Genomic DNA, 14,778 nt, shown 5'->3' on the forward strand with positions numbered 1-14,778 from the left:
GTGACCATGTGATTCTGTTTTGTAGTTATTTTGTTACTAAAAACTACCATCTATGATGCAAAGATAACTTACAATACAGATTTTTTTCCCATTAGTAAGTTTTATGTATTTGGTTGTGAAAAAAAGTAATTTGGACATCTAAGATAAAATCATCTAAAAAGGTTATTAGAAATCCTCCATCAAGATATCTGGGTTCAAGCATTAAGTCAAGATTCAGTCGACTGTTAAAACCTGGTAAATATTAACTTACTTCAAAAGGGTTTAAAAAAATTTTTTTTGCATTTACATGGTATAAACTCTAGGTCATAAATGCATGAAAAGAATACATCTTCACATCCTGACATATAAACTTTCTATGAAAAATCTGAAAATAAGCCTGTTTTAAGTTTATGTGCCTGTCCTTGGGCAACCTGAACTTATTTAGGAAGTTGTTAGAAAGAAATTCAGGTAATCATAACACTTTTTAAAGCTCATTTGGTAGCATTTTTGTATTTCACTCTTACTTTTATGAGCATTGCTAACAGCAATCACCCTATGAAAAAATGTCTGTACCTTCTACAAAAATCAAAGCATTTCCACAGGTGGCTCAATGTCCCATGCAATGAAAGTAAACCATAACTACCATTTTCTCAGTGCCTACCGTGTGCTGAGATTTGGGGTAAGCAGTTTACACTTATTATTTCTAATTTTTACAATAAGGCTAAAAGACAGTGTCCCAGGAAACAGACGCTGAGGAGACCGTGCAGGAGGCTTAGAGCGGAGGGCTCTTCAGAACAGCACTTGTGAGCAAACGAGGAGCAGGATGGGGCAGAGAGAGGAGTTGAAGTAACTCACAGTTGCAGCAGAGGCCTCGGTTAATCCTAAAGTGAAGTATGGAACCTGGATGACCCTTCAGAGTTGCCCCGAATTGAGGCAAGGAGGCTGTACCTTTGTATTTCAGCACCGACCAATCACTGGGTCCAGGATGCCACTGGAGAGGGAGCCTAACCTCGGGCAACGGGAAATTCCTGGGAGGAATCCAACCAGAAGCCATCACCAATCAGTGCTCCAGGCAGCTGGTGGAGATGCACCAGTGTCTCATTCCTGGAGGAGGGGTCCGGGCAGTGTATTACGGATCACAGAAGATATGTGATGCATCGCTATTTAAAAGAAAAGAGAACTAAGAGAAAGGTAAGAGCTTATCCAAGGTCACTATCAGAGTGTCCTTAATGCAAATTCATCTTAGCTTTCAAAACTAGGACCTGGTACGCTTCTCTCCTGCAGACACTGAAAAGTACAGAAAGTCACTCTATTTACCTTTTTGCCATGGTTGCCGGGAAGTTCATAGCTCGTTTTACTATTTAGCTGAAGTAACCATATTTACCTAGGTTACTGCTATACTCCCTGTACTCTGATTTCTCACTTTCTGATTCTAGTTTTAGCTTTCTTCATATGCATATTCCCTTCTTTGTATATCTATATTATACAAGACAGTCCATCTCATCCTCATCATCTCTAAGAAGAGTATCCAAATCATTTACACATCAGGTGAACAATGGCAGGCATAAAATAATGGACACTCCGTGGCCTCCTTTGGTAAGCCACATCCTTACCCACTTTTACTGTCAAAAAGTAATTCTACTTTGTAAATGTTTCTCCTTCTATAATGTCAAACTTACTTCCTTTAAGAGCAGTTGGTAGTCCAATAAATACCATCACGTATATAAAGGCTTGAATGAATGACTGAATGAGCCTTCTACAATAAAAGTCTTATGTTTCAACACTTGTTTTGAATTCTTCCTTGGGACTTCCAAATCAATGTTTCTCACTGTGTTTACAATCTTAGGACACCATGAATTATCTGCAAGAATTTTTTAAATTTGTGTTTTCATTTCCATGACAAGGAACATGTAGGAGCACAATGATGTCCATCTGGGAGTTGCTATGTGATTTTGGTATTTTTGGCATTTATGACTTTATGATTTCATTGTTGCCAAAATATTAGTTCAACTGTCAAATTTTAATAAAGGTGGGCTGATAATTCACAAGGTGACAGTATAATCAAGTGTTTAAGAGCATGGAGTCAGACTCCTTAGTCTGGCTTCACCACCTGCTAGCTTTGTGACATTAGACATATTAATCTCTCTGCCTCAACTTCTCCATCTGTAAAGTGGAGCTAATAACAGTACCTCCATCATAGATTTGTTGTGTTAAATGAAGAAATTCAAGCAGAGCATTTAAAACAGTGTTTGCTTAATAGCTTGTACTCAGTAAATGTTAACTATTTGTTATTATTACAAAAATGATAGTCACACCATTTGGAGACCAAGGTGCCTTACGTAAAGGTCAGTTCAAGTAGAGAAAAAGTAGCAGCGAAGTTTTATCACTAAGCACATGGTAAGAATAACAAACCCAAAAGAACCTTACTTTAGCAGTCAGTATCAGAACCTTGTTTGGAAAAGCAAGTAAGTTTCAGCTAAACCACACCATCCAATATTAAAAGAATGCTCACTTGATTTTTCTGTTTTTTTTAGTTTTATTAGTACTTAAAAAATATTTTATAAAGTTGTTTTTGTTTAATAACATGTGAAATCTATAAGTAAAAGTTTATACTTAGATTTAGGTTTGTTACATGTTAAGTAACATTGTTATACAAACATGTTTTTGCCACACATTATTCAAGTTTCATAAACACCTGGCTTTGTCATCACAGCTTCAACTTTTCACTCATATTTATTCTTTTATAGTTAAAAGCCAATCATTTAACCATTTTCAAAGGTTTATAGTCTTAGCAAGAATATGGTGACTAACACACTGATATATAAACAAGGGAGAAAAAAGGAATCCTAACTACCCATCCAGAGTGAGGATTTGGCCTCACGTACTGGGCAACCTGTCTGCAAGAAGCAGGTGGCAGGCATGAATCAAATAAGAAGTATGAATGACCTTTGTATTTTCTTGGAGTTCAATAAAACAAAAAGCACGTAGACCTCTCAATTTTGGTGCATGGAAATTTTACTGGGATTAAAATCAGATTCACCACTTCTTGAAAAATAACATTTCACAGATATGTAGTTATGCTACAGTGGAGAAGGTAAAATTCTTCCCTTGCTTTTTTTCTCTTTATTTTGTAATGTGGTTTACGTATTTTTTATTAAAAATATTTTATATTGTTCTAAAATTGGCACAACTCTGATTTCTCAAGTCCAACTATTAACCATGATTCCTAATTTGTACAAAAGAGAAGGAACATTACCTATTTCCGCTGAAAACTGTACCTTCAGGACCAGCACAGACGTGCTTATTATCTAATGACTGCATGAATACCAACAATATGGCACTTTGCTGCTTGGAGGGGTAAAAGTGACAACAGAACATATCACAATAAGAAGGCGTAATATGAAATCATGTAAATCATTCTTAATAAAGCCAAGGCAAATGAATTTCTATTTCTTATGCATAATGAAAGGTAGAGAGCTCAAACTTTCTAAGATCAATGAGGCCGATATAAAGGAATATCATATTTGAGCGGTTTTCTAATTGTGTTGTTTTGAATTAACATATTTAAAATATACTGTTTTCTACCAGAATATAAGCTCTTTGAAGACAGGTGGGTTTTTTTTTCAGTTTTATTCACTGAAGTATTCCCAGTACCTGGCACCCAGAAGTGGCTCAATAGATTTTCGCTAAATGAATGAATAAATGAAAACTCCTTAAGACAGTATGTGGCAGTTGAGAGGTCAAATATAAGGTCAAGGTACTTTTTGACCTATCACACTCTTCTTTCTAAATCATAAACCAGCTCTATCCATTTAGAGAAAAGTATCTGTAAATTTTAAATAATAATGATAAAAGCAGGTTTTGGTAGATATGAACTTTATTCTGGTTTTATTAATATCAAGTACAAACATAATTGACTTTTTGGATAAATGAAGTAATCTGAAGGTAGATAGTAGAGAAACAACATTGTGAGTTTCAAAAATTCAGGCTATTACAACAAAGTCATCTTACACAGGCTGAGAAAATGCAACTAGAAAACATATCTAGGTAAATAACTTCCATTCTATTGTATCACTTTATATTGAATGAAGTACTATTTGGTAGCTCAAAAACTGTAATTTATGAATACAGCCAAGAACACATATATAAAAGTAAGATAGATGATGGCTGCTATTCCTAAGATGTCTGAGGATAAACACAGGTCTGTATTTTACTAAGAAATAACACCACATCCCACCCACTAAGTGACAAGGTAACACTCACTTGATTGGTGCCAAGAAAAAAAAGTATTTCCATTGGCTCTCAAGGACTCTCTCAACTATGAATAGGTAAGAATTATACAGATGTAAATACATGCCTTATTCCAATATGAAGACATTTTTCAATTATTCAGAACAATAGGGGGAAGACGCCACATAGATTACAAACCCCAGATAATTTGTAACATATGCAGCACACGAGGTACAGAGTCATTAAGCATTCATTTTGAACCCTGAAGGGAGTTTTTGCAATGGTAAACAGCAGGCAGAAGAACACATTGCATAATCCCCACAACAGAAATAAAATTAAAGACTACCTAATAATCAATGGGCAATCCTAACAATTGCCTAAAATCTAGAGCTTTTTGTGGTACTGGTCTTTGATTTTGAAACTCAGGAAGTTTTTTCTCCCATTTTTTTTTAACATTTTGTAAACATTACACAGATACAACCATCCAAAGGGTAGGGGACGGGAGACTGCTATTCTACCTCATCCTAGTGATATGAGCAGACTTCAGAGTGCCTGCATGACAATTAACATTTGAAATTTTGGATCTGAATCAAGAGTCTGTATATAGCCTGGATGTAACACAGACAGGACTGCCCTAAAACAGTGTTTTAGTTGGATCTCATTGGGTTCTAGAACCAACTCTAGGGAATTCCCTGGCAGTCCAGTGGTTAGGACTCCGCGCTTCCACTGCAGGGGGCACAGGTTTGATCCCTGGTCGGGGAACTAAAATCCCACGTGCCATGCGGCAAGGCTAAAAAAAAAGAACCAATTCTTAAAACTTAGGCTATGATGTACTGTGATGATCTCTGAGGACTACAACTAAGAATCCTCTGGGTAAGCTGGTAGAGAAGTACATAGTGAGTTGTGTGCCAGGTTAAGATCTAATAAATCCAATAAATTAGAATTTTCAGATTCTCCAAAACAGCTCCACTAATTTTGGTATATCTGAAATCTGTTCTCTTCTCTCCATTTTCACTGCCACTGCTTTATTTCACCTCCTGTCTAGCTCACTGCAAGGAGACTCTAAATGGTCTCTGTGCTTCCAGTCTCACCCTTTCCAATTCATTTTCCGCCTTACAGCCAGTTCTGGAACCTAAGATGAACCATGTCACTCCCCAGCTGAAAATTCCTTGATAATTTAGGATAAAGTCCAAACTCCTTAGCCCCTCACCTGCCCTCGTGTTTATGTCTCCCGTCTCATTTCTTACTGCTTCCCACCTCCTTTCACCCTTTCCCTCAAACCCTAGGCTCCAGCTGTCTAGAACTACACAGTATAAAATATTTCACCAGAATACCTGGGACATGACCTGTTCCAAATTAATGATGTTTCTGGAGTTTTGATACCTTAAGTCTAAAGTAGCACAATGATCTCTCAACTTGATCTCACCTCATTCTCTTCCATTCCTCTTTTATCTAACTGCAGGTTCTGGCCCATTAGTACGTTGGGCAATTTTAATGAGGTGTGGGCACCTTTCTAAACACCCCAAGTGGGAGATGAAGAGACAGCGTCCGGGGGAACAGGACCTGTTCTGGTGCAGAACACCCCGGGCGGGGAGACGGTAGCTCGAGAGACCGGGGTGAATGGAGAGCTGGTAGAGGTTAGAGGGGGTGGTGCAGGTGAGGGGCATTTGAAGACCCCCAGTTTGGGGGAGCGGGGCTAGCTGAGCCCTGGGCACAGAGCAGACAAGTAATAATGGGGAGGTGTGATGCCCGCCCACCAGGTGTTGGCGCACATCAGTGGGGTCACATCAAGCAAAGCTGGAGCATCCCTGGTCTACCCCATGCCCTCCCGGAATGTGTCACTGCGGCTGCAGGGCCTCCAGGAGAAAGACTCCGGACCCTACCTCTGTTCCGTGAACTTGCAAGACAGTCAAGGCACTGTTCGAGGTCACAGCAGCAAGACTTTAGAACTCAATGTGCTGGGTAAGTGAGAGGCACCCATGGGAGGTCGGGCAGGTCTCTCCCCCAAATGACTGAGTGTGAAGGTTGGGGGAGGGGCAAACAGAGTGACAGGGGGTCCGCGTGTGGGAGCGGGGGAGGGGGAGCCGCTGGCCCCCGGATGTGAGTTTTTAACCTGTCTCTCCTCCCCCAGTTCCTCCAGCTCCTCCATCCTGCCGCCTCCGGGGCGTGCCCCACGTGGGGACCAACGTGACCCTGAGCTGCCAGTCCCCAAGGAGTAAGCCCGCTGCCCAATACCAGTGGGTGCGGTCGCCCCCATCCTCCCAGGTCTTCTTTGCACCTGTTTTAGGTGAGGGACCTTCTGGAGACACTGAGAGTGTGGCTGGGGTAGAGGAAAGATGACGTACCACAGGGGCCGGGGTGCCAGGGGAGGTAATGCTGAAAAGCACTGGCGGGGTGGGGGGAGGAGGAGGGTGTGGGGAGGGGCTGGAGAAAGAGGCCCTGCCAGGTGCCGGCACGTGCTGCACTGCAGACTTAGGTTACTCAAGAGGCGCTGGGGCTAGAAGATCTGCGTTCAAATAGCGTGGAACATACCAGAGTGTACTGCACAGTTAAGTACAGTGTCATTATGTGGGTTAAATAAGTTAATATTTGTAGAGCACTAAGAACAGTGGATGACACATAGCAAATGCTATATAAGCATTGTTATTATTTTGTGAAATGTGTTTCAGTTATACATATACATGTATATATTTATGCACATATAGGTATGTTATGTGAGTACTAGGCCACAGGGTAAAATATATTTCTTCTTGTTGTTTGCTCAGAAAGATGCATTGCTTTGCTTTTCTTTCTAGTATACAAATTAAGGAATGAGATAGATAATGGATATTTGCATAACTGCAATTCAAACTATAAAAGTCATTTATCAAAACATATAAATTTCTAGAATTGGTATGTCCGCAGTTAACCCAAAACTATCGGCCCCACCCTTTGACAAGGACCTTGAGGACACCACCGAACAGTCATTCATGGTGTCTACAGCGTACCTTCATGAGCTACGGCAAACTGTTCTTCAACTGAAAGGCATGCCTTTTTAAACAGCTGATCACTTACAATTTTTGGAACTGCATTATTTGGATGCTTCCAACTTTGGATTCTTGGACAAAATAGATTTTACTGTATCTGCAGTTTGCACCACTCTAGGCCATGCTGCCTCTGGGCTTTTACCCCAACTAGTGATCCATCTCTCTTCCCTTCTGCCCAATTTAGTCCCCCCTCACCTTCGCGATCCACTTCCTGAAAGCCTAAATTGACATGCCCTTCCTGTGTGCGCCTGCAGCACCATGGGCCTAATGTCCACACAACACCCGGGCCGTAGTCACAGTGCTGGCGCTTTAGCAGCCTGACTCCTGCCCCGGAAGGCGGACGCCTTGGCAGTACCTGGTACACTGCTGTATTTCCAGGGCCTCCCACAGGAGGCACTCGAGTATCTGCTGGTGAATAATTTTTAAAAAGTGAAGTCCTTATTTCAGACCTTAGTATTTAAAGAAACCCTGTGATTAATCTGTCAGATGAATCTGATGATAGGGAATGGGTAAGATTTCCAAATCCTCCCCTAAGTGCTTGGACTTCAGCCAAGAGTTAAGCTCCACACCTCTCTCCTGTTTCCTATGGGCAGTGGAATTCAAGGGCCCAGGCCCTCTACATCTGCCAAGAAGGATATCGAAAAGATGCTCAAAGTTCTAAAGCAGTGGTCTTTAATTGTGGTACCTATATGCCTTTTTTTAATGACTGATCAAGGCACCTTAAACCTTAGGGATTCCTGTCATTCTCAGTCTTGCATGTATTTTTTAGGCATGCAGCTTGGCTGCTGAATTTAGAATAGCCAAAGGAATATAGGTTAGTGATATTGTTTATTTTAAATGTAAGTGGAATACTGTCTGATCATCAACACTTTCAAGGTACATTTGATAAAACCTATAGATAAGAATTGGGGTGAATCTTTCAGATTCAGAGTACATTATTCAATAAATTTTACAGCCAATTCTCATCTTACTCATCTTATACTAGATTTAATATGTCCTATACCCTGTTAATTTCCCATAAACTTTCAAACATATGATGAAAACATTTTAATGTCAGCTTTAAAATGTTCAAGAGTGCACGGATTTCAAAACTCTTTGGGGAGTACATAAGCAGAAAAGTTTGAACACCATTATTCCAAAGCTGTTCTGGCCAATATAATTGCCACTAGCTAGCCACATATGGCTATTTAAATTTAAATTAATTAAAATTGAGATTAAAAATTTGGTTTCACAGTCACATTTCAAGTGTTCAATCACCACCTGGGGCCAGTGGCTACTGCACAGTGGCTGCTGGAGAGTGTAGACACGGAACACTCAAATCACCACAGAAGGTTCTATTGGACAGCACTGTCCTAGAGAACCAAGAATATGACATGGTTTGCTCCAGCCAACTGAGGTTATAATACTTTATTCCTTACAGGAAAAGTTCCTCTTCCTATGATGGTGGACCATATCTCTTGACTTCTACGGGGTTCCTCCTACTCAGGGGTAAAGAGACAGGGAGGGCAAGAAGAAGAAACTTTGAGCTCCTTTTGGAGGTTTGAATGTGTAGCCAAGAGAATCCTTTCATAAAATAAAGACTTCTTTAATATTCTGAATAATAACTTTTTACCTACATTGTTCAATATGGTAGCCACTAGCAGCCACATGTAGTTATTTAAAATTTAATTAATTAAAATGAAATATAATTAAAAATTCAGTTCCTCAAGCACACTAGCCACATTCCAAAAGCTCAACAGCCACATGTGGCTGGTGGCTATCACACCGAACTGCAGCAAATACAGAACATTTCCATCATTACAGAAATTTCTATTGAACTACACTGTTTTGTACTATGGATTTTCTAATTTTTTTTCCTTTTATATATCCTCTTAATGAAGGATCCAGAATATTTCACTCCACTCTTCAGTAGACTTCCCAATACGCCAGGAAATAAACTCAGATGCCTGCCTGTTCATGGACAGTTTTAACATGTGCTTACTAGATCCCTTACCTCCAAAACTGAAAGCCTAAATATAAATGTATGGCTAGGAGTCTAGGATGGTCTCTTCTTTTAGGATACATATCAAGCCTTTGTCAGATTCATAAGCAGACAAAAACACTGGAACACACAAGCTTTCTGGTGGCAATGACTTTAGAACAACAGAAATGGAAGGAGACAAATCTCACTAAATCTTACGAACTCTTTGAGTGGTATACCGTATTTTTGGAAAATCTTCCAACGATAATGCAGAAGGAAAGTCTTGTCTGCAAACACCAGAGAAGAGTCCTCAGAGATACAGAGAGTCTTAAAATGCTTAAACAGGGACAATGGTATCTTTGGGCTCCAAGTTATCTTTGCCCTATTGGTTCTCACAGACAAATAATGACAAGTCTTGATAGCTAAAATGAAGACCACATATACTATACTGTGATTTGTCTGCTAAAGTACAATATTTGTTCCAAAGATTATGATGAATTATGATGAACAGGTCTAAGCAAAGTCCCTAAAAGATTAATCATCTTGTTTGTTAGGCAGAAGACTCCCTACCACTTTTACCTGATGAGCAACTGGCATTGATCCAGCAAAGACAAGTTTTTCAGGTCATACAATCACCTTGCATTTCAACTTGAGGGAGACCTAAAAGTACACACCTGTTTCAAAGACATAAAGCCAACCCTCAAGAGGCAAATTTTTGGAGAACACCCAAAAATACGGGACCTGAGAATGGGTTTTGCAGTGCATCAGATTAGCTGACTGAAGTGTGAATACAGCATCTGGCTCAGAAGTGAATGCTTTCATGAATTCCAAGTCTAGATAGGTCTTTCAACTACTACAGTATGGACTGTGCTGAGATCTCTCCCTCCTTTTGCAGTTATCACACTTATTGTCTGCTTTTGTCATTCGACACTCAATCAAGTACTGCACTGCATACTATCCCCTGTGTTGTCTTGTACAGCTTTTTAACTTTGGATGTGTGTTTACAGACTTCAACTGCACTGTAAGCTCTCGGACTGTACATTACAGTTCTTTTCTTCGTCCTAACACCTATCAGACAGTAAACACTGAAGTATTTGGCGAATGGAGATATGAAGACAAGGTCTACAGAAAAGAACAGAAAACCACCTATTTGTTTATCTGACTCCAAAATTAAGCTGAAATTGCTAGCAGACTAATTTTCTTCTGGCAAACAAATAAAAAGCAACAAAACTTCAGAACAAAACAATAACGTGTAGCAAGGCAGTCTCAAACACATCCATTTTATCCAAATGGCTGAACAAATACCAATAACAGGACATGTCAGACTTCAAAATGAAAGTCTTTGCAGCAATAAAAAAATGTTTATATCTGACTTTAAGTTAAAATTCTGTGTGCTTAGAAATATACATATTCGCTTGGAGAGTATTTAAAAATAGTACTTTGGTAGCAAAATCCAAGAGTCATTAATTCAATTTCAATATTTAAAACTTTAATACTTTCACTGTATAGATAAGAGGACTGAGGCACAGTCCAGAGAAGGGAAGTGACGTGCTTTAAGGTTACTCAGGAAGGTGGTCCACGAAGAGGCTGGGATAGGACTCAGCTTGCTGTTGCCTTCATACGATGAGGTGAAGGCTGCTACATCAATATATTGAAACTATGATTAAGGGAAAGTTTCAGGGAAAAACTGAAGTTACTATGTATCATGCTTCCTTTCAAATTTAGAAGAAATTATTTACTGGGTCTTCATAATTGAATTTTGATAGATATTTAAATACATTTGACCAGAAATGTAATTGACGCACGTGGTGTTCCTTCCCTGGGAGCCTCTGACATGAGTTCACACTTAAGTGAGCTACATTAGCCTACACAAGATGTTTTTCCAGGTCCTTATCTTACTGCACTACTTTGTTTCTCTTTTGCAAATTCTAAAGCAAAAAGGATTACTTAATTTCTTTGTGCAGTTCTCATTAACACAAGGTGAAAGAGATTTCTGAATTACTTGTTCTAAATTGGCTTTTTTTTTTTTTGCGGTACCCGGGCCTCTCACTGCTGTGGCCTCTCCCGTTGCGGGGGACAGGCTCCGGACGCGCAGGCTCAGTGGCCATGGCTCACGGGCCCAGCCGCTCCGCGGCATGTGGGATCTTCCCGGACCGGGGCACGAACCCGTGTCCCCTGCATCGGCAGGCGGACTCTCAACCACTGCGCCACCAGGGAAGCCCTAAATTGGCATTTCTGAAACTAGGATCGAAAGATTTGTTTCAGGGGTTTGGGATTCTCTGAGAATTTTCTAAGGTTGTGTTTTTATTTTCATAAATGTAATCTGGAGTACTTGGACATCCACCTCATGATTGTGTAAAGCTATGATTTCAGTGACTACGTGTCCTTCTATGCTTAAGATTACATTCATATTAAGCCTCCTAGAGGGACAGAGCTTAGTTTTTAATGCAGTTTTTTCAAATTGGGTTTCAAAGTCTATGTTTTGGGGTCAAAGTTTGAGTAACACTGCTCTAGATTTCTATACTTTCCAAAATTCTCCTTCTAGACTTAGTTTATTTGGTGAACTTAACAAATATGTATCCAGTGCCTACTATGTGCTAGGCACTGGAAATACTGTTGTGAATAGGAGAGACCAGAACTTGTCCTTACGGAGCTTATAATTCCGGCAGGAAAGACCTACATTGTTCATGAAGAAGTCTGGTTTCTTGGTTGAAATCAGACTTAAGGAGGAGGGCACTTAAAAAAGAAAACAAAATAACAGTTATCTACCCTCCTTGTCAACTGCTGCTGTGGATCAGAGAACCCGCCACCATCATCTATATAGTCTCAAAATAGTCTAAGAGCTTGAGGTCAATTTGATATTATCTGTTTGGAGACAGATAAGACGATCCTCTTTTAAAAATTCTTCAGAGGCACTTAATCTCCTTTCCTTGCTTTAGGTTATGTTTCTCATAACCGGACAAAGTTGCAACCCAACTAAAGATTTCCTGGTTATTTGAGAAACAATTTTATAATCAGTGAGATTTATAAGCAGTGAGTTTTGGATAAGACTCTTTTTCCTTTTGATTGGTAAATTTCTATGGACAAATATCAATAAAGCTAAAACAATTACAAATACCTAAAGTGCACGTCTAAACTCAAGAAAAGTTCATGGATAGATGCTAAACAGTACAATGCAAAAACTCTCCCCCAAATTTCACCTTGAACAGAACAACAAATGAGATTCAGAGAACAGCGGCTACTATTAGCTACTACTTTAATCCTACCTATAAACTATCACTTTAATGACATCCTTGTTCAAAAAAGGCAGGGGAGGGGATGGAACCCAGAGGTACATGTTATCAGGTAAACCAATTTAATTTTGTAATTGAGAAATGGGTGTCAAATTCCCTGAACAATAGTTAATAGGTTTGAAATATCTTGGTTTCTGGACCAAATTTTCTAAGCAACAATGTCCTCAGATGAACACTACTTGAGCCAGGATCTCTGGAACTTTGGAGCAATCTCCTTCTCTAGTGTGAGTATGATAGTTCTTACTGGGTTTCTACCCCACAAGGAGTTCCCAAAAAAGTGTCATCCCTGCCAGAAAAGAAGCACACAGATACTATAACTCTGAACAAGAAGGAGTTCCGTGAAAACTGGGAGAAAGAATCCTACCAGAATCTTTTAGCAGACACTGTGAACAGGGAACCAGCTTACCTAAAAAACAACTCCGTATCTGCCAAGACTACAAATCTGAACTCCTAGGTTAAAAGTCAGTAGGAAGAGCAAAACGATAACCCGGCTGGAGGTGAAATTTCTAGCTCAAATTAAGCCTCTGTATTTAAACATTCAGGTACACAAGGATGGCCAGATGCACAGTGAGAACTTTACTTGTCACCGCAGCCGGCACAACAGCTAAAGCAGGGGAACACGGGCTTTCAAGAAGGAGTTTAGTCAGAAACATAGCAGGGCCTCAAACCAACCTAACTCTGCAAGCATCACACTCCAAATTCCAGACCAACTACCAGCCAGGCTAACTGTGTGCTCCTAACTCCACGAAAGCAATACACTATCTGGCTACAACCGAGCCTTTCCAATTCTCCAAAGCATCTCAAGACTTGGTCGCCCTTCGAGTTTGAAGCAAGCTCAAGTCGGAAGCAAGACGACTGACACAAAGGCCATCGTCCGACGGCGCCTTTCATACGGCTCTGCCCCTGCCACTCACTTGAAAATTCCTAAACTGGGGGCTCAGCGGCCCCGCTCTTCTACCCTTGCTCCATCCCGCCCCGGCCGGTAAGCCTCTGCCTAGGAGCCCCCGGCCTGGAACAAAGCGAGGGGCCCCGGCGGTGGGGGCGAGAGGCGCGGGCAGCACGGGGACCGCCGCCCGCTGCACAATGAGAAACTACCAACTTCAGAGCGCAAGAACATCCTCAATTGGCAAGAAAGAGGGGCGGCGGCAGGCACGCCCAACTTCAAACTCAGGAAACCTACGGGCTGGCGGCCATCTGGAAAAAAGCCCCCTTCCCAGGGAGAGAAGAAAAAGGCGGAGGAGATGCGAATCGCCCACCGGGCCCCGGAGGGGAGCCCTGCGCTCAGACCGGCCCCCGCCCCCGAGGCCCGCTTCCCCGCCTTCTCTCTGCCTCTGGTTCGCTGCCCCAGGCCGGGCGGCCGGTTACCTTGATGCGCTCCCGGCACTGGGACGGGGTCCGCTCGTAGCCCAGCTCGGCCAGGGCCCGGGACACGCGCTCGTACATGGCTGGCCCGGGGGCCTTGCTGCCGAACACCGTGCCGGCTCCCTCCAGCTGCTGGTACCGCGCCTCCACCAGCCGCTCGTTGCCCCACACTGCGATGAGCGCGTTCGTCTCGGCCGGCGTCCACGACATGCCCCGGCAGGCGGCGGCGGCGGCTGCCGCAGCTCCGCCACCGCCGCCACCAGGGGAGAAGGAGACCGAGGACGAGGCGGCGCTGCGGCCCCCCAGCCCCAGCCCGAGACCCCCGGACGCCGCTGCCCCCGAGCCCGCCGCACTGCCCGGCCCGAGCGGGGAGGCACCCCGAGGCGTGGAAGGGTCGGACAGCGATGGATTTCCGTCACTCAGGCCACCAGGCGAAGCCGGGGAGAGCACCTCCATCTTCGGGATTTTTAGCGGCGAGTTGGCGGGCAGCTCCGAGCCACAGGGCGCAGCCATTTTCCAAGCGGCCGCCGCTGCACCGCCCGGAAGTGACGCGCCCGCGCATCCGGCCGCCGCGGACTCCGGGGCTGCCCTCGGGCCTGGCTCTCCAGCGGGCGGACGGCTGCGGGCCCTGGCGGCCCCGCGGAGGCCGCCTGCCGCCCCAGGCCTCTCACCGCGAGCCCGGCCGCGCCGCCCGCTCCTCTCCCGGGGCGAGGGGCGGCGGTGAGGCGTGCCGAAGCCCCGAGCCGAAGAGTAGGGTGGGGGCATGAGGGCGCTGGTGTGAGGAACCGATTGAAGCCTTCCCACTTCCTCTCCAATCTCAACCCCTGGGAGGAGGGGTGAGGCCCGCGAGGGGGCCCAGAGTTAAGGAGGACTTGACCATTTCGCTCGCTCGCTCGCCTCTCTCCCTCCGCTCTGCCGCTCCCCACTC

General features: G+C 43.0%; 2 protein-coding genes across 7 annotated transcripts in view; one reads left to right on the forward strand and one right to left on the reverse strand.

Moving 5' to 3' along the window:
* MSANTD2 (Myb/SANT DNA binding domain containing 2) overlaps positions 1 to 14,394 on the reverse strand; it is a 29,260-nt gene extending 14,866 nt beyond the window's left edge. For 5 of the 6 annotated variants that reach the window (XM_060105083.1, XM_060105082.1, XM_060105089.1 and 2 more), the window contains exon 1: positions 13,854 to 14,375. In XM_060105083.1, the coding sequence (XP_059961066.1) occupies positions 13,854 to 14,363 (510 nt within the window). In that variant the 5' untranslated portion in view covers positions 14,364 to 14,375. Of the gene's footprint in view, positions 1 to 13,853 lie in introns of all 6 variants that reach the window. The other variant, XM_060105081.1, reaches the window with a different exon arrangement.
* Positions 5,955 to 6,549, forward strand: LOC132493246 (endothelial cell-selective adhesion molecule-like). Its single transcript, XM_060103574.1, has 2 exons — positions 5,955 to 6,171; positions 6,341 to 6,549. The coding sequence occupies exons 1-2, from the start codon at positions 5,955 to 5,957 to the stop codon at positions 6,547 to 6,549; spliced, it is 426 nt and encodes a 141-aa protein (XP_059959557.1).
* Positions 14,395 to 14,778: the final 384 nt, after the last annotated feature.

The sequence above is a fragment of the Mesoplodon densirostris genome, chromosome 7, assembly GCF_025265405.1.
Source record: "Mesoplodon densirostris isolate mMesDen1 chromosome 7, mMesDen1 primary haplotype, whole genome shotgun sequence".
Taxonomy (NCBI): Eukaryota; Metazoa; Chordata; class Mammalia; order Artiodactyla; family Ziphiidae; genus Mesoplodon; species Mesoplodon densirostris.

Excerpts from the sequence above, each read along its gene's own strand:
- LOC132493246 (XM_060103574.1), top strand. The coding sequence starts at position 5,955 with ATGCCCGCCCACCAGGTGTTGGCGCACATCAGTGGGGTCACATCAAGC. Across the intron at positions 6,172-6,340 it reads TTTAGAACTCAATGTGCTGG|TTCCTCCAGCTCCTCCATCC; the intron begins GTAAGTGAGAGG and ends CTCCTCCCCCAG.